The sequence below is a fragment of the Aquarana catesbeiana genome, linkage group LG02, assembly GCF_042186555.1.
Source record: "Aquarana catesbeiana isolate 2022-GZ linkage group LG02, ASM4218655v1, whole genome shotgun sequence".
Lineage (NCBI taxonomy): Eukaryota > Metazoa > Chordata > Amphibia > Anura > Ranidae > Aquarana > Aquarana catesbeiana.
Window position 1 is genome coordinate 168,992,565 of NC_133325.1, and position 24,001 is coordinate 169,016,565.

The window sequence follows — 24,001 nt, forward strand, 5'->3', positions numbered from 1 at the left end:
ACACAGTGGGAAAAGAAAATAATCACCCCATTTAAAATAACCACATGTTGTTGTTTTGCAGCCTGAAATGAAGACAGACACAGTTTTTGTTTTATCCAGCTGTATTTACTCAGTGCAACTTATAACATCCAAGTGAAATATATAACACCAACACATCAGAAAAAAAAATAAATAAAAAATATTTCAAAAGCAGAATGAATTGGAAAAAGGATCACCCCCCCCCCCCAAAAGAACTTGTAAACTCAATCAGGTGTAGCTAATCACCTTCTTGATGGCACACAAAGCCATTTGACATTCAACTGTAATCAGCCGTGGTCATTTTGATTAGCTTGAAAAAAGGATTACCCCCTTGTGTCAGTATTTTGTTGAACCACCTGTGCGTTAATTACAGCTTTTAGTTGGTTGCGATTTGTCTCTACCAACTTTGCACATCTAGACTTTACAATATTTACCCACTCATTGCTGAACTGCTCAGGTTCAGTCAAAATTTGATGGTGACCGTTTATGGACTGCAATCTTCAAGTCATTCCACAGATTTTCAATGGGGTTTAAGTCTGGGCTCTGATTAAGCCATGCAAGGACATTCACCTTTTTTCTCCTACAACCACTGTATAGTAATTTTTTCTGTGTGCTTTGGGTCATTGTCATGTTGGGAGGTAAGCCTTCAACGCACTGACAACATTCCAGCAGAAAGAATTTGATGGTATTATGCCCCATCAATTATTCCTTCTATCCTGACAAGAGCTCCAGTCCCTGCTGCAGAGAAACACCCCCCATAGCATAATATTACCACCTCCACGCTTTACTGTAGGAATGGTGTTATTTGTATGGTGAGCTGTATTCAAATTCAAACCAGACATATCATTTGGTGTTGAGGCAAAATAAACATTTTAGTCTCATATGACCACCTTAAAAAAAGCACCTTGAAGATTCTGATGCCACATAGAAAAAAGGTGTTCTGGTCAGATAAGACTAAAATTGAATCATTTGGCCTGAACATCAAACGATATGTTTGGCAGAAATCCAGTAAAGCTCCCCATCCAAATAACACCATTCCTACAGTAAAGCAAGGAGGTGGTAATATCCTGTTATGGGGGGTTTTTGCTGCAACAGGGACTGGAGCACATGCCAGGATAGAAGAAAAATGGATAGGGCAAAATACTGTCAAATTCTTGGGGAAAAACTGCTGCCCTCTGCCAGAAAGTTGTCCAAGGGGTGAAGGTTTACCTTCCAATATGAAAATAACCCAAAGCACATAGCAAAAATGATCACACAGTGGTTGAAGGAGTAAAAGGTGAATATCCATGCATGGCCTAGTCAGAGTGCAGACTTAAACTCCATTGAAAATCTGTGGATAGACTTGAAGACTGCAGTCCACAAATGGTCACTACCAAATTTAACTGAACTTGAGCAGTTCTACAAAGAAGTCTAGATGTGCAAACGTAGTAGAGATGTATCCCAGCAGACTGTAGTTAACCCCTTCGCTGCCAAGTTCGTACGTTGGGAAATCACATATAATCCAGTGGCTGCGGCCACCAGGATTGTGTGTGAAGCTGGCAGGCACCCTCCTGCCTGTCAGGTGAAAGCATTTGTGCAGCAGCACTGCCACCCGATTGCTCTCACACATCCGGTACTGGCGCCTCCTGCCATGCTTACCAAGCCCGCTTACTGATCTGTGGGCAAGGGACGGACATGGCGGTTGCCGGCGGCTGCGGGGGAAGGAGAAGAGCAGACACACATCCGCTCTTCTTGCTGTGAGCCGGAAAGCAATGGCCGTGACGTCACTTTCGGCTTAGCATCTAGGTGTCCCCAGCTAGCTCAGCCGGGAAGAAATGTTTTACAATGCGATCTGCATTGAAAAACATTCAGTCGAGTCCAGAGGAGACATGCAGGGTCTTTTAGAAAAAAAAAAAAAGTAGAGTGGAAAAAAAAAAAAAAAAATGAAGTTACACCCAAGCACATAAATCCCCCCCGCCAAATTTTTGAGCCTCCCCCACCTCCACATATACGCACGGATGTAAACGCATGCGTGAAACCGTTGATTAATTGCGATACACGTTACATATCGTCACGCATGCCGGAGTGACAGCAATAATTTTAGCACAAGACCTCCTCTGTGACACTAAACGGATACCTATAGGGGGCTTCTGAAGCGTCACCTATAGAAAATATAAGTTACCGAAGTTTTTCGCCATTTCACGGGTGCACATAAATTTAAGGTTTGGCATCGATTTAACCTCGTCTTTTATATTTTACAAAAAAATTGGGTAATTTATTGCACTCGTTTTGTTTTTTTTCCTGACATGTTGGTGTTCTTTCATTTAGATGTTATAAGTTGCACTAGTAAATACAGCTAGATATATAAAAGAAAAAGTACAAAAAACAAACAAAAAAAACAAACACACACAAAAAAAAAAAAAAAAAAAAAAAATTGGTGCGTCTTCATTTCAGGCTACAACAAAATGTGATTTTAAGGGGGGAGGGGGGATTCTTTTTTTTTATACTCACTGTAAGGATTTGTAACACATAAAATGTGGATTGGAACACCTAAACTCCCAGGTAAATAGGAACACAGTATGGAATTATAGTAGGGAGATCTTCCTGTTGGAGTATCTAAGGCATAAGAAGCCAGGAACTAATATCTACTTTTTGGTCTCCAGACATGCAGCCTTCCATCCTACAATACTAGAGAAGAAAAAAAAAATTGCACAGTATTTGCCATCTTGCTTTCCCAGTCAGTCAGGATTGGAGAAAGCCATCAATATAAATCCAAGATATTAAATGTTGTCACCAGGATAGGACAGGAGGGGCAATATTTTTAACTACTTAAGGACCGAGCCTCTGAGATTTGGTGTTTACAAGTTAAAAACCTAAAAATCTAATGTGAAAATTACATGAAACCCCCCAAACATTATATATATTTTTTCCAACACCCTAGAGAATAAAATGGTGGTCGTTGCAATACTTTGTCACACTGTATTTGTGCAGCAGTCTTATAAGCTCACTTTTTTTGGAAAAAATACACTTTTTTGAATTAAAAAAATAAAACAGTAAAAGTTAGCCCAATTTTTTTTATATTGTGAAATATAATGTTACGCTGAGTAAATTGATACCCAACATGTCATGCTTCAATTGTGCCCGCTCGTGGAATGGGCGACAAACTTTTACCCTTAAAAATCTCCATAGGCGACACTTAAATTCTAAAGGTAGCATGTTTTGAGTTACAGAGGAGCTCTAGGGCTAGAATTATTGCTCTCGCTCTACTGATCGCGGCGATACCTCACATGTGTGGCTTGAACACCGTTTTCATATGCGGGCGCCGCTCACATGTGCGTTTGCTTCTGCACGCAAGCTCAGAGGGATGGGGCGCAATTAAAAAAAAGTTCTCTTATTTATTTTAACTTTTATTTTTACACAGTTTTTTTTTTTTTTTAAAGAAGTGTCACTTTTATTCCTATTACAATGTAAACATCCCTTGTAATAGAAGAAAAGCATGACAGGACCTCTTAAATATAAGATCTGGGGTCAAAAAGACCTCAGATCTCATATTTACACTAAAAATGCAATTAAAAAAAAAAAAAATATTTCCCTTTAAGAGCTAGCTATGGGCGGAAGTAACGTTTTGACGGCGATTCCACCCTGAAATGGTATGGAGACGGGTGGGGGCCATCTTCTCACTCGTCTCTATACCAAGCCAGTGAGCAGACCCGATTGCTTCCGCCGCTACCAATGGCACCGGAGAGCTCCCACCGCCAATAAAAGTGATCTCACAGCGAATCCACTGCAGAGACCATCTTATCGAAAACTGGACCGCTCACTGAAGAAGAGGAGACCGGGGTTATGGCAGCTAGCTGTTGCCATAACAACGATATCCCTCTTCAAAGTGCCGACGACTATAACATAACAGCCATTAAAAAATCAGTTTATTAACCACTTAAGGACCGCCTAACGCCGATTTACGTCGGCAAGGCGGCACGGGCAGGCAAAATCACGTACATGTACGTGATTTGCCTCTCGCGGGTGGGGGGTCCGATCGGACCCCCCCCCGGTGCCCGAAGCGGTCCCGTTCTGTTCCCCGGCGATCCGAGATGAGGGGGAGGCCATCCGTTCGTGGCCCCCCCCTCGCGATCGCCGCCGGCCAATGGGAACACTCCTTTGCTGCTGTATGCTAAACAGCAGCAAAGGAAATGATGTCATCTCCCCTCGGCTCGGTATTTTCCGTTCCAGCGCCGAGGGGAGAAGACATCAATGTGAGTGAAAACACACTACACAACACAGTAGAACATGCCAGGCATACAAAACACCCCGATCCCCCCCCCGATCGCCCCCCGATCCCCCCCCAATCACCCCCCCCCCCTGTCACAAACTGACACCAGCAGGTTTTTTTTTTTTTTTTTTTTTTTTTTTTTTTCTGATTACTGCATAGTGTCAGTTTGTGACAGTTACAGTGTTGGGACAGTGAGTATTACCCCCCTTTAGGTCTAGGGTACCCCCCTAACCCCCCCTAATAAAGTTTTAACCCCTTGATCACCCCCTGTCACCAGTGTTGCTAAGCGATCATTTTTCTGATCGCTGTATTAGTGTCGCTGGTGACGCTAGTTAGTGAGGTAAATATTTAGGTTCGCCGTCAGCGTTTTATAGTGACAGGGACCCCCATATACTACCTAATAAATGTTTTAACCCCTTGATTGCCCCCTAGTTAACCCTTTCACCACTGATCACCGTATAACCGTTACGGGTGACGCAGGTTAGTTCGTTTATTTTTTATAGTGTCAGGGCACCCGCCGTTTATTACCTAATAAAGGTTTAGCCCCCTGATCGCCCGGCGGTGATATGCGTCGCCCCAGGCAGCGTCAGATTAGCGCCAGTACCGCTAACACCCACGCACGCAGCATACGCCTCCCTTAGTGGTATAGTATCTGATCGGATCAATATCTGATCTGATCAGATCTATACTAGCGTCCCCAGCAGTTTAGGGTTCCCAAAAACACAGTGTTAGCGGGATCAGCCCAGATACCTGCTAGCACCTGCGTTTTGCCCCTCCGCCCAGCCCACCCAAGTGCAGTATCGATCGATCACTGTCACTTACAAAACACTAAACGCATAACTGCAGCGTTCACAGAGTCAGGCCTGATCCCTGCGATCGCTAACAGTTTTTTTGGTAGCATTTTGGTGAACTGGCAAGCAAGCACCAGGCAGCGTCAGGTTAGCGCCAGTACCGCTAACACCCACGCACGCACCGTACACCTCCCTTAGTGGTATAGTATCTGATCGGATCAATATCTGATCCGATCAGATCTATACTAGCGTCCCCAGCAGTTTAGGGTTCCCAAAAACGCAGTGTTAGTGGGATCAGCCCAGATACCTGCTAGCACCTGCGTTGTGCCCCTCCGCCCGGCCCAGCCCAGCCCACCCAAGTGCAGTATCGATCGATCACTGACACTTACAAGGCACTAAACGCATAACTGCAGCGTTCGCAGAGTCAGGCCTGATCCCTGCGATCGCTAACAGTTTTTTTGGTAGCATTTTGGTGAACTAGCAAGCACCGGCCCCAGGCAGCGTCAGGTTAGCGCCAGTACCACTAACACCCACGCACGCAGCATACGCCTCCTTTAGTGGTATAGTATCTGAACGGATCAATATCTGATCCGATCAGATCAGATCTATACTAGCGTCCCCAGCAGTTTAGGGTTCCCAAAAACGCAGTGTTAGCGGGATCAGCCCAGATACCTGCTAGCACCTGCGTTTTGCCCCTCCGCCCGGCCCAGTCCAGCCCACCCAAGTGCAGTATCGATCGATCACTGTCACTTACAAAACACTAAACGCATAACTGCAGCGTTCGCAGAGTCAGGCCTGATCCCTGCGATCGCTAACAGTTTTTTTGGAAGCTTTTTATTGAACTGGCAAGCACCAGCGGCCTAGTACACCCCGGTCGTAGTCAAACCAGCACTGCAGTAACACTTGGTGACGTGGCGAGTCCCATAAGTGCAGTTCAAGCTGGTGAGGTGACAAGCACAAGTAGTGTCCCGCTGCCACCAAAAAGACAAACACAGGCCCGTCGTGCCCATAGTGCCCTTCCTGCTGCATTCGCCAATCCTAATTGGGAACCCACCACTTCTGCAGCGCCCGTACTTCCCCCATTCACATCCCCCAACGAAATGCAGTCGGCTGCATGAGAGGCATTTTTATGTGCTCCCGAGTACCCCTACCCAACGAACCCCCCCCAAAAAGATGTTGTGTCTGCAGCAAACGCGGATATAGGCGTGACACCCGCTATTATTGTCCCTCCTGTCCTGACAATCCTGGTCTTTGCATTGGTGAATGTTTTGAACGCTACCATACACTAGTTGAGTATTAGCGTAGGGTACAGCATTGCACAGACTAGGCACACTTTCACAGGGTCTCCCAAGATGCCATCGCATTTTGAGAGACCTGAACCTGGAACCGGTTACAGTTATAAAAGTTAGTTACAAAAAAAGTGTAAAAAAAAAAAAAATATATATAAAATAAAAAAAAATAGTTGTCGTTTTATTGTTCTCTCTCTCTATTCTCTCTCTCTATTGTTCTGCTCTTTTTTTACTGTATTCTATTCTGCAGTGTTTTATTGTTATTGTTATTGTTATTATGTTTTATCATGTTTGTTTTTCAGGTATGTAATTATTTATACTTTATTGTTTACTGTGCTTTATTGTTAACCATTTTTTTGTCTTCAGGTACGCCATTCACAACTTTGAGTGGTTATACCAGAATGATGCCTGCAGGTTTAGGTATCATCTTGGTATCATTCTTTTCAGCCAGCGGTCGGCTTTCATGTAAAAGCAATCCTAGCGGCTAATTAGCCTCTAGACTGCCTTTACAAGCCGTGGGAGGGAATGCCCCCCCCCCCACCGTCTTCCGTGTTTTTCTCTGGCTCTCCTGTCTCAACAGGGAACCTGAGAATGCAGCCGGTGATTCAGCCAGCTGACCATAGAGCTGATCAGAGACAAGAGTGGCTCCAAACATCTCTATGGCCTAAGAAACCGGAAGCTACGAGCATTTTATGACTTAGATTTCGCCGGATGTAAATAGCGCCATTGGGAAATTGGGGAAGCATTTTATCACACCGATCTTGGTGTGGTCAGATGCTTTGAGGGCAGAGGAGAGATCTAGGGTCTAATAGACCCCAATTTTTTCAAAAAAGAGTACCTGTCACTACCTATTGCTATCATAGGGGATATTTACATTCCCCGAGATAACAATAAAAATGATTTAAAAAAAAAAAAAAAGAAAGGAACAGTTTAAAAATAAGATAAAAAAGCAAAAAAATAATAAAGAAAAAAAAAAAAAAAAAAAAAAAAAAAAAAAAAGCACCCCTGTCGCCCCCTGCTCTTGCGCTAAGGCGAACGCAAGCGGCGGTCTGTCGTCAAACGTAAACAGCAATTGCACCATGCATGTGAGGTATCGCCGCGAAGGTCAGATCGAGGGCAGTAATTTTTGCAGTAGACCTCCTCTGTAGATCTAAAGTGGTAACCTGTAAAGGCTTTTAAAGGCTTTTAAAAATGTATTTATTTTGTTGCCACTGCACGTTTGTGCGCAATTGTAAAGCATGTCATGTTTGGTATCCATGTACTCGGTCTAAGATCATCTTTTTTATTTCATCAAACATTTGGGCAATATAGTGTGTTTTAGTGCATTAAAATTTAAAAAAGTGTGTTTTTTCCCCAAAAAATGCGTTTGAAAAATCGCTGCGCAAATACTGTGTGAAAAAAAAAAATGAAACACCCACCATTTTAATCTGTAGGGCATTTGCTTTAAAAAAATATATAATGTTTGGGGGTTCAAAGTAATTTTCTTGCAAAAAAAAAAAAACTTTTTCATGTAAAAAATAAGTGTCAGAAAGGGCTTTGTCTTCAAGTGGTTAGAAGAGTGGGTGATGTGTGACATAAGCTTCTAAATGTTGTGCATAAAATGCCAGGACAGTTCAAAACCCCCCCAAATGACCCCATTTTGGAAAGTAGACACCCCAAGCTATTTGCTGAGAGGCATGTCGAGTCCATGGAATATTTTATATTGCGACACAAGTTGCGGGAAAGAGACAAATTTTTTTTTTTTTTTTTTTTTTTTTTGCACAAAGTTGTCACTAAATGATATATTGCTCAAACATGCCATGGGAATATGTGAAATTACACCCCAAAATACATTCTGCTGCTTCTCCTGAGTACGGGGATACCATATGTGTGAGACTTTTTGGGAGCCTAGCCGTGTACGGGACCCCGAAAACCAAGCACCGCCTTCAGGCTTTCTAAGGGGCGTGAATTTTTGATTTCACTCTTCACTGCCTATCACAGTTTCGGAGGCCATGGAATGCCCAGGTGGCACAAAACCCCCCCAAATGACCCCATTTTGGAAAGTAGACACCCCAAGCTATTTGCTGAGAGGTATAGTGAGTATTTTGCAGACCTCACTTTTTGTCACAAAGTTTTGAAATTTGAAAAAAGAAAAAAAAAAAAAGTTTTTTCTTGTCTTTCTTCATTTTCAAAAACAAATGAGAGCTGCAAAATACTCACCATGCCTCTCAGCAAATAGCTTGGGGTGTCTACTTTCCAAAATGGGGTCATTTGGGGGGGGTTTGTGCCACCTGGGCATTCCATGGCCTCCGAAACGGTGTTAGGCAGTGAAGAGTAAAATCAAAAATTCACGCCCTTAAAAACGCTGAAGGCGGTGATTGGTTTTCGGGGCCCCGTACGCGGCTAGGCTCCCAAAAAGTCCCACACATGTGGTATCCCCATACTCAGGAGAAGCAGCTAAATGTATTTTGGGGTGCAATTCCACATAGGCCCATGGCCTGTGTGAGCAATATATCATTTAGTGACAACTTTTTTTTTTTTTTTTTTTTTTTTTTTTTTTTGCACAAAAAGTGTCACTTTCCCGCAACTTGTGTCAAAATATAAAATATTCCATGGACTCAATATGCCTCTCAGCAAATAGCTTGGGGTGTCTACTTTCCAAAATGGGGTCATTTGGGGGGGGGTTGTGCCACCTGGGCATTCCATGGCCTCCGAAACTGTGATAGGCAGTGAAGAGTGAAATCAAAAAGTTACACCCTTAGAAATCCTGAAGGCGGTGATTGGTTTTCGGGGTCCCATACGCGGCTAGGCTCCCAAAAAGTCCCACACATGTGGTATCCCCGTACTCAGGAGAAGTAGCTGAATATATTTTGGGGTGCAATTCCACATAGGCCCATGGCCTGTGTGAGCAATATATCATTTAGTGACAACTTTTTGTAAATATTTTTTTTTTTTTTTTTTTTTGTCATTATTCAATCACTTGGGACAAAAAAAATAAATATTCAATGGGTTCAACATGCCTATCAGCAATTTCCTTGGGGTGTCTACTTTCCAAAATGGGGTCATTTGGGGGGGTTTTGTACTGCCCTGCCATTTTAGCACCTCAAGAAATGACATAGGCAGTCATAAACTAAAAGCTGTGTAAATTCCAGAAAATGTACCCTAGTTTGTAGACGCTATAACTTTTGCGCAAACCAATAAATATACGCTTATTGACATTTTTTTTACCAAAGACATGTGGCCGAATACATTTTGGCCTAAATGTATGACTAAAATTGAGTTTATTGGATTTTTTTTATAACAAAAAGTAGAAAATATCATTTTTTTTCAAAATTTTCGGTCTTTTTCCGTTTATAGCGCAAAAAATAAAAACTGCAGAAGTGATCAAATACCATCAAAAGAAAGCTCTATTTGTGGGAAGAAAAGGACGCAAATTTCGTTTGGGTACAGCATTGCATAACCGCGCAATTAGCAGTTAAAGCGACGCAGTGCCAAATTGGAAAAAGACCTCTGGTCCTTAGGCAGCATAATGGTCCGGGGCTCAAGTGGTTAATAGGTTGAAGGAATGTCTGACTGTGTTCCCATTGGAGATTTTCTGCTTGCTTCCTGCTACTGTGACAGGAAATTGAGAAAATTCCCCTCACAAACCGTTAAAGGAAGAAAAAAAGCCCTTAAAACTAGAGTAGTTTATTCTATCGGGCATAGTTGTTCAACTAAATGCAGAATGCACAAAAACCTTACTTGAATGTATGAACTATGAATGTTGTGTTATTCAGCATTTAACTCAACAGTAAAGCAAATACAAGTATCTATCCTGTGGCTTTTGCCTGGGCAGTTTGGTCACCTGGTACGTTTCACATTGTTTAAGGCTGAAGTGTAGCATCAGTGGAGCAATGTACTGGCACTACCCTAAAGGCCCGTACACACGATAAAAAAACAAAAACAAAAAAAAAAAAACGGAAGATAAATTTCGTACGACGATCTGATGATTTTCGGATCGTTAGTACAGTGCTTTCGACAGTAGATTCAGATTTTTCGTATGACAAAAGCTGGATGTGCAGACTATAGAATTTTAATCGTACGTAACACAACGTTCGATTTTCGTTTAATCAGTGCAGTTTTCGTCCGAAAAAAATCGTAAGAGCAAGACTACGCATGCTCAGAAACGAAAGAACACATGCAAAACAATTCAACAGTTTGTCAGAAAATCTGATCGTGTGTACGAGGCTTTAGTCAGCCCCATAAGAATGTATACATCCCAATGTGCCTGCAAGCCAATCTGCAGTAGACATTCTTAATATACTCACATTGGGTGCTGCTGTGGTTTTGCCTTTGGAACATCAGACCGCCCCTTATTCCAAGCTTCAGCGGCGGCAGCAATATCCTCCTCAGACAGCAAACGGGCTGCTGTATCTTCACCCTTAGAATGGATCAAAAGAAACTTAAGTAGCACCAATAAATTCTGACTGCCACCTCAACTATCTCTAAATTCAGCTAATAATCTATGGGAATCTGTGAGCATAAAAATATGAAGTGCCATTGAGAACTTATTTGTAAAGGAGCAAGGTCTGTGTGCTGCCAACCAAACGTTTCATTTAAAATCTAATGTGTAAATAAACCCTTACAGAAAAAAACAAGACACAAAAAACCTTATTTGTTCCCTTTTGGCTTGTTAAGCATACCAACGAAAGTGGCGTTATATATATGGTATATCCAATGCATAGACAAGGCAATTTGCCTTGTGTCTAATTTAAATCATCGTGCTGCGATCGTGTGCACTGGAAAAAAGTGCAACGTGCCTTTTAAGCACTGCACCACATTGCAACTCGCTGCAGTACATAAAAGATGAAATGTTAGTTTGTGACATTCCAATAAAATGACTAAAAAAAAAAAAAAGTGTGATGCAATGCCCTTTTCTCTTCGTAGCTCACACCAGTGGCCAGGGTATAACAATATGCTGTTGTAAACACACCTTACTAATCAATAATCATCCAAATGAAAACTGTTTTCTTATGCAAAGACCATTTGTTTCCTACAAAATCCTGTATTATATATTTGTAAAACAAATATTTATATAAAAAGCTAAATATTCAACCATATGGTTTAAAAAAAAAAAAAAAAGAAGACCAACCCCCCCCCCCCCCCCCCCCCCAAAACCATTATAGTTTCCATTTAAGCTTCTACTAAAGGACTGAAAATGATCTTTTTGCAACGAAGGCAGAAAACCAAAATAAGCCACTTACCTCCTGCTCATTGGAAAGAGATTTCTCAGACACCTGGACAGGTGCGGGGAGCTTTTGGAGAAATGCTTTAAAAACCGATGGTTCCTGGCTTTTCAGAAGTGATTTAGCAGCTTTTTGACATTGATCTAATTCAGTTACTTTTTTAAACCAACTCTTCAAAGATGAAAGCTCCTCTAAAAACAGAAAAGAAGACATGGATACCTAATCTTAAGTATAAACAAATGTAGAAATTAAATCACAATTGCATTTGTATGGCTTCCTAAAACAAAGCAGAAAAAAAAATAACGTACTGCATATGTAATCAGTTGTGCGACTATGCTTGCAAATATCTGTAAGGGTGCATTCACCGTGACTAGTTGCAAGAACCCCTGCGGGGGGGGTTCCCACGATTAGCTGCGAGAGGCAACCCCATTGAAAGCAAGGCAGTCTGGATCCAGGGCCAATCACTTGCAAGTGATCGCTGCATGAGAGATTACGTACGAGTGGCTACTAGAGTCAGCAGCCTCCCGTTGCTTTCAATGGGGCTGTAGTTGCAGCCAATAGGGGGTTATGGCATCTAAACGCAGTGTGGGTGCATTCGCAAATGTAAATGCACCTAATAGTCTTCAAATTAATTTCTACATGCCAGAGGAGCCCTTCATATCCTAAGCTCAGCCTATACATAGAGGCTCGCCCCCTTCCAAGTGGAACTTAGCTCGGATTTAAAAAACTGTGTGAGAAGGAGGGATTTTTATTGCAGAAGTGACTGTAGGGTTGATTTACTAAGAAACAGGAGTGCACAAAATCAGGTGCAGCTGTGCATGGTAGCCAATCAGCATCTAACTTCAGCTTGTTCAATTAAGCTATTACAACAAGGCTGGGTTCACAAATGTCCGGCAGCGTTTTGCAATCCAGAGCGGTTTGGTTCACAAATTCAGGTACAAATATTTACTTGCATTCAAACCTAAACCGGACGCAAAAATCGCACTGGACCCTTTTTAGCCACTTGCCGCCAGCAATATAGCAAAATGACAGCGGCAAATTGGTTTCATTATCCTGACCTGACATAATATGACGTGATCATGATAATGAGCCCCGGGGCGCGCATCGCGATCATTGTTGCGGGGTGTCAGTCTGACACCCCGCAACACCGATCTAGGTAAAGAGTCTCTGACGGAGTGTCCAATCACGGCTGATCACGATGTAAATAGGAAGAGCCGGTGATCGGCTTTTCCTCACTCGCGATCGGCTGCTCTCCTGACAGGGGGGGGGGGGTTCTGTGCTGATTGTTTATCAGCACAGCCCCCCTCGGATCCCACCCAGGACCACCAGGATGGCCACCACACTGGACCACCAGGTATGCCCCTTGACCCCCAGGGAAATACCAATATGTGCCCAGGCAGCTGCCAATCAGTGCCCACTCCAATGCTTACCACTGCCAGTGCCACCAGGGGTGCCTATCAGTGCCTCATATCAGCGCCGCCTATCAGTGCCCAGCAGTGCCGCCTTTCAGTGCCGCCTATCAGTGCCCAGTGCCAACCATGAGTGCCCATCAGTGCCACCTATCAATGCTGCATATCAGTGCCACCCATCAGTGCCGCATATCAGTGCCCGCTCATTGGTGCCACCGTATCAGTGCCCATCAGTGAAAGAGAAAAAAACTTACTTCTTATTTGCAAATTTTTTTTAACAGAAACAAAAGCAAAACTTTTATTTTTTTCAAAATTTTCGGTCTTTTTTTATTTGTTTAGCAAAAAATAAAAACCGCAGAGGTGATCAAATACCACCAAAAGAAAGCTCTATTTGTGGGAACAAAATGATAAAAATTTAGTTTAGGTACAGTGTAGCATGACCGCGCAACTGTCATTCAAACTGCGACAGCGCTGAAAGCTGAAAATTGGTCTGGGCAGTAAGGTGTATAAGTGCCCTGTATTAAAGTGGTTAAAAACAGACTGTGGGCGTCCTGGACACGTGTGAACTGGCTCCATTGGAAGCCGGCCCAATTCACAGGTTATGCGAATTGGATGCGGGTAAAACCGCGATTGATTCATATATAAGTGAACTGAGCAAGCGGACGTTAGAAGCCAAAATGAATTGAACAAGCCGACGTTAGAAGCCGATTGGCTACCATGCACAGTTGCAACAGATTTTGCACTCTCCAATTTAATAAACCCCAATGTCTTTCCTGCAATAAAGGCTCCTTGTTGTCTTTCTCCTCACAAGATGCTTTAAAACATACAAAGAGTTAGGCATGACAACCTCAGTGTATATTCTTGGCACACCTTGGTGACAGGATGAATGACCTCCCATGTGCATGCCCAATCAAGATGGCCATGGACCCCGAACCCAAAAAAAATAAAAAAGGGGGAGGATATATGTGCCAGCAAGCGAGCTTAGAGACATCATATTGCTGGAGGCAAGTATTTGAGCGTTTAGGTCTGCTTTTTTAAAAAAAAAAAAAAAAAAAAAAAAAAAAAAAAAAAAAAAAAAAGGGACACTAAACTACACCCTTATTCTCCAAAAGAAATTCACACAAATCCACTACCTAATGGCCCTGTCATCTATTTTTCATTAATTCATCTTAGCCCCGGTTCACACCATGGCAGCTTCAAAGTTGTGCAACTCTGGCACGACTTGCATGCGACTTCTTTAACAGAAGTCAATGCAAGTCATACCAAAGTCAGACCAAAAGTAAGTTGGAGCGACTCGCACTGATTAGAACTCTTCCAGTGCACTGAATGGGGTTCGACTTCTCATGTAACAAGTGCTCCAAAGTCAGAGCATAAGTGTGAATCGAGCCTAACTGTGTTTTTTTGCCTCCTTGTAACAAACAATGCATGTTAATGGCGGTCATGCGCACTGTTCAGTTATACTACAAATCCCTTTGTTCATATTCCCAAGTCCAGCCTGGAAGCAAGCAAGTTCAGGTGGACATTTGGAGGTTTGAAGATGGCTGAGAGCAATAAAAAGGTACTTACTTGAATTAGTATAGTGTATGTATTTTTTTTTTAAACCAAAGTTTAGCATCTCAGCCCTGCATCTTAAACTCTGCCCAATTCTACTGCACACTGAGGCTCTGGAATTTAACATCGGATAGAAGGGAGAGGGGCTCAAAAGCAGAAGAGCAGGGCTTAAAGTGGTAGTAAACTCTTTCATATACCCAGTGAAGTGACTGGCCTCAGGTGATACACAGAGATGAAACCAATCATCCTACATACATTGTACCCGTTTATCTACAGCCGTATCTCATGACATTAAAAGTGCAGACTATACACAGGATCTCTCAGCTCTGAAAAGCAGGGGGCAGGGAGCTAAAGTTACATCAGTGAGGAGAGCTCAGAGCTGATTGTATGAAAAGACACTCCTTAACACAGCATATAGCAGCAGAGCTGAAGCTGTCAATCACAGACTGTTCTCTGTCACAATTTTTCTTCTGGTGTCAGGAAACTTGTCAGAAGCGACGCATGCATATAGCAGAGGAATGAAGCAGCAGACAGAAATGACACTTGGCACTCTGGATTGAGACAAGTACACACTATAGAGGGATATGTTTTGTTCATATTTCATGTCAGATGTTTACAACCACTTGACCTGCAAATTTAATATTGTCCAGGGTTTCAACTGCAGATATGGGGCTTTACAAGCCAACTGTAAAATAGTAAAATATGCATTTTAAATACATTTATCATGGGAAAAAAAAAAAAAACACAACTTACCTGGCAAGCTTGCTCCATCTATAATAAGGGGGTAAATTGCTCCCCAGACCACAATATCAGCAACTGACAGCACATCCTTGAAAAAAAAAAAATTATATTACAAAATATTTTATTTTCAGTAGGGTTGGGGAGGGGGTAGAACCAGGTTTTGTTGCTGTGTTATTGCTAAAGAGATTTTGCCTGTAACAGTGGCAGTGATCACTGGGATAAAAAGTTAACGCAGAGTTCCACCCAAAAGTGGAACTTCCGCTTTAAGCACTCCTCTCCCCTGTAATATTTGGGGGGGGGGGGGGGGGGTACCTAGTTTTGACAGGTACTCCCTGTCCCACTTCCTGCTTCAGTTGCCTGGCCACCTAGGCGACTCCTCCTCTCCTCCCTCTGCAATCTTCTGGGACCTGTGACGTGTCCCAGAAAATTGCTTGGCCACTAAAAGAGCGCAGCGTGACTCGCACATGCGCAGTGCGCACCTGGCCGTGTATCCGCAAGCTGTCACAGCCGGGTGCCCACAGTAGCAATGACAGCGTCGCAGAGAGGAGGGGGAGAAGAGCGAGGCTTCGGGCGACCACATCGCTGGACTGTGAGACAGGTGAGTAATGCCCTGTACACACGGTCGGACATTGATCGGACATTCTGACAACAAAATCCATGGATTTTTTCTGACGGATGTTGGCTCAAACTTGTCTTGCATACACACGGTCACACAAAGTTGTCGGAAAATCCGATCGTACTGAACGCGGTGATGTAAAACACGTACGTCGGGACTATAAACAGGGCAGTAGCCAATAGCTTTCGTCTCTTAATTTATTCTAAGCATGCGTGGCACTTTGTGCGTCGGATTTGTGTACACACGATCGGAATTTCCGACAATGGATTTTGTTGTCGGAAAATTTTATAGCAAGCTCTCAAACTTTGTGTGTCGGAAATTCCTATGAAAAATGTGTGATGGAGCCTACACACGGTTGGAATTTCCGACAACAAGGTCCTATCACACATTTTCCATCGGAAAATCCGACCGCGTGTACAGGGCATGACTGTTTATTAAGACTCAGCAGGTACACTTTTTGTAGCTGCTGACTTTCAATAAACTGAAAAACGGGGGGAACTCCGCTCTAAGGGAAGTCTCTCAAGTGGAAACTCGGACAGCAACAGAAACCTGACAGAAGTTTCAAACCTTCCTAATGTTATAAAACCAGCAACTAATAAAACTAACAGAACAAAAATGGGCAATTCGTCATAGTGGCTATCTGTGGATGTTTACCATCTATACTGGAAACTCCACCAACAAATTAAAGATCATGAGCATTCTTATAAGCATCATACAACAGGAATCCTTGCCTATTTTTCAGTGTAATCCTGTAACATGTAAACCACAGCAGACCAGTATAACATACACTTTCCTTACAGAGTGTGAGTGACAGCAGCAGATACAGGCACCATTTGTTTGAGGCTAGGCACTCTGATCTTCATTCCTGTTTTCAGCGAGCTCTAAAATCCTAACTGCAACCATTTAACACTTGTGCCTGCTGTGTTGGACACTATCAGTTTACCTATTATTGGCTAGGCCAAATTTTACATTTCAGCCATATGCCAACTGGTTTTGTAAAACCCAATAATGCAGACACGTATACCAAAAGCATTAGAGGTGGGGTGGACATAGTTTAGGGGACAATTTTAATAATGGTGACCACCAGACTTAAAGCCAATTTATTTTTTCTCCATGCATTTTTTTTATGTGTATCCAATAGCAAAAAGTTTTCCTCTGATTGGCCAAGATGGTGATTGTGATATATTATCCATCTCTCCACCTCAGCCAATCAGAGGAACCAGCTTGGTTCAAATAAACTATTTTAAAAGTGATAGAAATCTGGAGTTATACTTTGAGGCTCGGTTCACACTGGGGCGACTTGTCAGGCGACCTAGTCGCCTGACAAGTCGCCTCCCGTTCTGTGCTATGGAACCGTTCTAATCGGAGCGACGCAAGTCGCTCCGACTTAGAAAAAGGTTCCTGTATTACTTTGGGGGCGACTTGGGGCGACTTGCATAGACTTCTATGCAGAAGTCGTCTCGCAAGTCGCCCCGGCAGTCGTTTGCAGGTCGCCTCGCTGAGGCGACCTGCAAGTCGTGCCGCCCATGTGTGAACCGAGCCTAAGCCTCAAAGGGAACGAACAGTCAAGCACGGAGGTGGAAATATGATGCTTTGGGGCTGTTTTTCTGCTAAAGGTACAGGCCGTCTTTACCGCATCGAGGGGCCATATATTGTAAAATCTTGGATGAGAACCTTCTTCCCTCAGCCAAAACACAAGATGGGTCTTTCAGCACGACAATGACCCAAAACATACCGCCAAGGCAACAAAGGAGTTGTTCAAAAAGAAGCACATTAAAGTCATGGAGTGGCCTAGCCAGTCTCCAGATCTTAATCATATATAAAATGTATGTAGGGAGCTGAAACTTTGAGTTGCCAAGTGACAGCCACGGAACCTTAAGGATTTAGAGAAGATCTGTAAAGAAGAGTGGACCAAAATCCCTCCTGAGATGTGTGCAAACCTAGTCACCAACTACAAGAAACGTCTTACCTCTGTGCTTGCCAACAAGGGTTTCTCCACCAAGTACTAAGTCATGTTTTGCTTGGGGATCAAATACTTAATTTTACTCACTGGACTGCAACTCAATTTATAACATATGTATCATGTGTTTTTTCTGGATTTTTGGTTGATATTCTATCATTTAAAATACACCTATCATAAAAAAATATAGACCCTTAATTTCTTTGTAAGTGGGCAAACTTAAAAAAAAATCTGCAGGGGATCAAATAATTATTTTCCTCACTGTATGACCAGTTCTAAGATTTACACAGCTCTGCCCCACATCATAGCTCTGTCTACTAGGAAAGGAGATGTGATCCATATCTACTGCAGTTTCACATACAGGTCTTCTCCCCAACACACACCCTGCGACTGGATAGTCAAAGGCAAAGCAAAACACCGATGAGCTAATCTCCGCTCTCGCCTACTATCAACATGCTCCTTGCACTGCAGTACACCTGACTGGTTCCTTGTGCTGCTTCTCCCTCATTCTCTGAGCTCTACCATGCGATAGACTGCTAGTATCTGATTCCAAGTCATATTCAGGCATTTACACTGCTTGCATATAAAAATTACATTTAATGATGTATTAATGCTTACAGAACTTCAGTTTGTGCATCTATTATCTGCCTGGAGTTCAGCTTTATTCCCATGAGTAAGAAAAATGTTCACAAAGTTTGCTTTAGACACTTACGCCAGCAAGATATGCTTTCTTTGTAATATTTTGAGCAATGTAGACAAGAGAATTGTTAACTGTTTGTAGAACGTCTTCCTTCTTCCTCCCTTGCACCACATGAGCATACAAAGCAGCAGAGACAGATGGCTGGAACAAAGCAAAACCTGTCAGCACACGCTCATTTTTTAATATGCAACAGTGTGGCAAGTATGAACATGCTCAGGGAATATACCTGCAGCTCTGTAGCTTCCCATTCTAGCCATTGATTAATGAGGTCACTCGTCTCCTTCCCAGCAGACAAATAAAAACACCTACAAACAAAAAAGAAAAAAAAGTCAACTTTCCCCTATCACTTCTGTTGCTATAACTCGGAGGACCAGTTAGGCAAGTTTATACAATCGCGCCCATTCCCAACGTGCGAGAGAAATGCACTGCTGTTTAGGAGATGCAGGGGGTGCTATTAATTTTTACAGGTAACAAAAAAAAAAAAAAAAACACAACATTTATATATCATAAGTGGATGCAGCATCGATCTGATATTGCATTTGTCCCCCACCGGCTCTGTAGTGAGAACTGAGCGATCAAACACCACTTATCGCTCAGTTCTCCACCTCCACTCTCAGCACAGGGCCTTGGTTGTCAGTCTCCGGCTCTCTGCTCTGCCCCTCCAGCGCTCATTGGAGTGCTGGGCTGTGGAGGGGTGGGAGGAGTCAGCGGCTTAGGCTCTCAGGGGATCACTGAGAGGCTGAGCCAGGTGCCAGTCCAGGCAGCTGGGTAGACCTTGGACCAGCTCTGTGACTTCAGTCCGCTGTCTGATGAAAACAGGTCACAGGAGTGCAGGAACAAATTTCACTCTTGTGATCCATAGAAGAAGTATAGCCAAAAAAGCTTTGGCTATACTTTGCATTTAAGCTGATGAAATGGTGTATGGCGCTACAGATCAATTCTGAAATGATCACTTTATTTTACTTTTTCACATTCAGACCGTCTACTCACCTACAGATTGCATTTGGAGTAAATAGGAAACTCCCATTATCAAGTTCTAGTGCAGGCAGTTTGGGCTGTGACAAGAAGGGAACAACTTTTTCTAGGAGAGAACAAGACAAAATTAAATCATACACAAATGCCATCTGAGTAAAAAAAACTTTACAATAAAACACAATAAAAAAATAAAAACACAGATCTTTATTAAAGGAAATCTGTATTATGAGAACATGCTACTGCAGACTACTTCTGAAAATGCTAGTTCTCCGGCTGGCAAGCTAAACAGTATCAATATTTTCAGAGTAAATAGCATGGAATTATGAAGGTCATGCATTATGATTTTCTAATTTACAGGCTTGTTCCAGGTCATTGACTCAAAGAACTGATGAACTATGCAGAGCTTATACATAGATGACTTTGTACAAAATTGTAATATAACTGTAATGTCTGCCTTTATTTTTTTGAGCGCTGCGCACACTGTTGGCACTATATAAATCCTGTATAATAATAATAATAACCGATACTGTTATAAATCTGTGGAAAATAAAAGCTGGTGAAGGGTTCATTGTAGTCCCCATTGGAAGTCCTTGTGACAACAAAAAAGGACAGCTAACAGACAGGGACAGAGAGTTGTCACCCTAATAAAAAAAAAGAAGTAACCACACAAGGACCTTCATGACAGGATCAATTGTCAGTTTAATAAGCACCCCCTTATGGGAGTCACCTGTTCACATCCCTTGTCATGGGGACATTCATCACCAACCTAAACATTCCATTATATTTATAATAACCATATTGAGGTGATGGTGTCCATATTATGGCAGATTTGCTATCATTGTCATGAAGACTTTCCCAAAAGAATGAGATTATCTCCAGCACACATCATGAGGAGCCCGTGTCCTGTCTCAGCATTGGGGGACCCTTCACCAGGAGCCCGTGTCCTGTCTCAGCCCCTTCTGAAACTCTTACCCTCCTGCTGTAGCCTTTGGATCTCCACCTGTGCAGCCCAAATCCCGGCTGCGGCCAGCACCTTCACCCCGTGCGGGTTCCCCTCACTCAGGAACAGCTTCATACCGGCTCACCGAACCCCCAACCACAAACAGCCGGCACCTACAACACCCAGCACAGCTGATGCAACGCTCTGTAAAGCCTACAAGCACATGGACCGCGGAGGACGCCGGGAAGACGAGTCCTACAATCTCTGTACACAGCAATGACGGATGACAACAGGACCTCCGGAACTACATTTCCCATACTCCCCAAGGAATGGATCGTTTTCTGACGGAGTGACGTGAAGGCGTGCGAAGGTGTGTCCTGAATACTCTAATCGCACGCTGTTTCCCAGCACAGCATGCCGAGTGCTCCAGGAGACGTTGTGTGGACGGAGCTGACGTGTTGTAACCTAGAGAAGAGGGGATACCTGTGGGTCTAGTTATCAGTTTGGAATGACAGATTCCACACTATGGGAGCGATATTACGTATGTCTTACCTGCTTCCTGAGAAGAAGCTGTTCTGGAAATGTGGCGTTCTATGCAGGGGCCGGTTCTTTAATTTTTTTGCAAAGACTCTGGAGAATAACATGGCGGTTGTTCCAATATTTTATGTCACACTGTATTTGCGCAGCGGTCTCTCAAATGCAATTTTTTGGGAAAAAATACACTTTTGAATTAAATAAAAAAACACTTGAGTGCCAACAGCACTCATGCAGCCCCAGACCATGACACTCCCACCACCATGCTTGACTGTAGGCAAGACACACTTGTCTTTGTACTCCTCACCTGGTTATCACCACACACACATGTTTGACACCATCTGAACCAAATAAGTTTATCTTGGTCTCATCAGACCACAGGACATGGTTCCAGCAATCCATGTCCTTAGTCTGCTTGTCTTCAGCAAACTGCAGGCTTTCTTGTGCATCATCTTTAAAAGACGCTTCCTTCTGGGACAACAGCGATGCAGACCAAATTGATGCAGTGTGTGGCGTATGCTCTGAGCACTGACAGGCTGACCCCTTCAACCTCTGCCGCAATGCAGCCGGAGCAGGATACAGGGGACACTCAGGGATGATCGTTGCAGCAGCGGGGGAAGTTATAATCGCCGATCTCCCAGTGTGGCTTTCAATAAAGCAGCTGAAAACCACGGAGGGGAGAGAAGGAGAAGCGGGTGTCAGCTGCTTTAATGAAAGCCACATGGAGATCGGTGATTAGAACTTCCCCTGCCGCTGCCCCGATTATCATTGAGTGTGCAGGTTTCGGATTAGGCATACAGGTACTTGGGGCCGATACCGATACTAGTATCAGACAACCCTAATACCCACATGTACCTACTGGGTGACAGGAGCGAGATTGCCAGCAATGTCACTCTCACACAGTAGGTACATGTGGGGTTCGCACTGATCCCCATGTGTACTTGGAGGCTGAGAAAGACATTGCTAGCAATTTTACTCTTGTCATTCTCAGCCAGCACAAGTGGAGATCACTGATCTCCGTTTGTACTGGTTGAGAATGATAGGAGTGAAATTTCTAGCAGTGTCACTCAGCCACCAAGTACACATGGGGATCAGCAAAAGCAGCAGTCTTTTAATATAAAAAGCAGCAGTCAGTTTATCTATCTCCTCTCTCTCTCTTACCTTCTGCTCAGCTCTGTGGGAGGGACAGGGACTGACTGCGGGCTCTGCTCTGGGTGTAAGGAGGAAATGACGTTAAGGCGCGCCGCACCTCATTGGCTGGAAGCACTGGCCTGTGGACTCTATAACTTTCCTACAGACTTAAGCCTCGTACACATGATCGGATTGTTGGCCAAAAAAGCGTCAGACTTTTGTGGAACTTGTCTTGCATACTAACGGTACACAATTGTCGGCCAACAAACACGAACGTAGTGATGTATTATGTGGAATTTCATCTCTGGAGCGCCACCTTTGGGCACCTTCTGCTAATGTCTTGTTTGGTGAGCATTGATTCCGCGCATGCGTGTTTGTACTTTGGACTTTTGTGTGATGGACTTGTGTACACACGATACGTAAATCTGACAACAGACCGTTGTCCGCCGAAAATGTGCTAGCCTGCCATCCAACATTTGTTGGCGGAAAGTTGGACAACAATTGTCTGATGGAGCATACTAATGGTCAGATTTTAGGCAAACAGTCTGTCATCACAAAATTCCCGGACGAAAATCTGATCGTGTGTACGAGGCTTAAGGCTCACACTTGTGCAGGCTGTGTGACCTGTGTTTGCTCAAGCACGACGGCCCATTCATTTGAATGGGCTGCCGTGCCCTGTGAAATGCAGGAAAGTGGTACCTGCACTACTTGGATATCGATTCCCATGAAGGCAGCAATTTCCAGTGCAGGTTGCATGCCATTAGGATTGATGGCACCTGCCTGCGTGTCCCACGCTTCACTGTGCGGGTGGTTGCAGCTGTGGGAATTTGTGTGTTAGGCTGCATTCACAATTCAGTGTTTTGATTCGTGGGCAGATTTGCCGTGATTTGAAAGCACCGATGTGTGAATGACATATCTTGGGACACGCATTTAAGATGCCATTCATTTCAATGACACCTAAAATCACGGTGTGTTTGCTGCAATTGTCTCACGATGCAATCATGGGAAGCATGTCGCTCAAAAGTAGCTCCTGAATTTTTTTTGGTCGATATGCTTCCCGCGATTCCACGATTGCATCGCGATTTATTGCGCCAGACCCACACCGCGATTTTAGGTGTCATTGAAATGAATGGCATTTCAAATGCGAGTCCCACAATTTGTGCTTTCAAATTGCGGGCAGAATAGCAGCAAATCTGCCCGCGATTCAAAACCCTGAAGTGTGAATGCAGCCTTAAAGTGGATCCAAAGTTACTTATCCATTAGCGGGTCCGTCCTATGTCGACATCTTATTCTCGGTGCTGGTCAGACCTTTTCATTGCCGTGCAATAACGTAACTCCTGCACATGCAGAGGAGTCAGCCAATCTGGGACATGGGGACCACACCATGAGCGGCCAAGTAGGTGGATTATGTATTAGCACATGCTTTAGTGTTTGGGACCATTCTTAGACATGGGGCACTTAACAAAACTAAAGTCCTGCTGTAAAAAACTGCCTGCAGGCAGGCTTTTTTTGCAGAAGAGACATGCACTGTCTACTCTGCAGTAAAATGCTCCTACCTGCCTGCTTCCTGTCTCCTCCATCACTGTAAACTAAGTTGCGCATGCTCAGCTCAGTTCAGCTGAGAGTTCTGGGCCGGTCTCTGAGTGCCGTCACCCCCTGCTGGTCAAGGAAGAGGCATGAAGACCAGCACTCAGAAGATGGTGCCAGCACAGGACCGTTGGACAGGTAAGTATGGAGACTTTAGTTCCACTTCATTAAATGCTTGTGATTTAAAGCGGAGTTCTGCTTAAAAAAAAAATTATTGAAAGTCAGCAGCTACAAATACTGCAGCTGCTGACTTTTAATAATAGGACACTTACCTGTCCCAGGGTCCAGCGATGCTGGGGAACGAAG

General features: G+C 43.6%; 1 protein-coding gene across 2 annotated transcripts in view; it reads right to left on the reverse strand.

Moving 5' to 3' along the window:
• The window catches only part of MARS1 (methionyl-tRNA synthetase 1), a 66,236-nt gene extending 45,488 nt beyond the window's left edge, over positions 1-20,748 (reverse strand). Inside the window, exons 1-7 of one of the 2 annotated variants that reach the window (XM_073613792.1) lie at positions 20,476-20,748; positions 19,519-19,609; positions 18,755-18,833; positions 18,541-18,669; positions 15,265-15,340; positions 11,570-11,742; positions 10,634-10,746 (exon numbers count right to left, since the gene is read on the reverse strand). In XM_073613792.1, coding sequence (XP_073469893.1) covers positions 10,634-10,746; positions 11,570-11,742; positions 15,265-15,340; positions 18,541-18,669; positions 18,755-18,833; positions 19,519-19,609; positions 20,476-20,578 — 764 coding nt within the window. In that variant the 5' untranslated portion in view covers positions 20,579-20,748. The remainder of the gene's footprint in view (positions 1-10,633; positions 10,747-11,569; positions 11,743-15,264; positions 15,341-18,540; positions 18,670-18,754; positions 18,834-19,518; positions 19,610-20,475) is intronic. The other variant, XM_073613793.1, reaches the window with a different exon arrangement.
• Between the last annotated feature and the right edge of the window lie 3,253 nt (positions 20,749-24,001).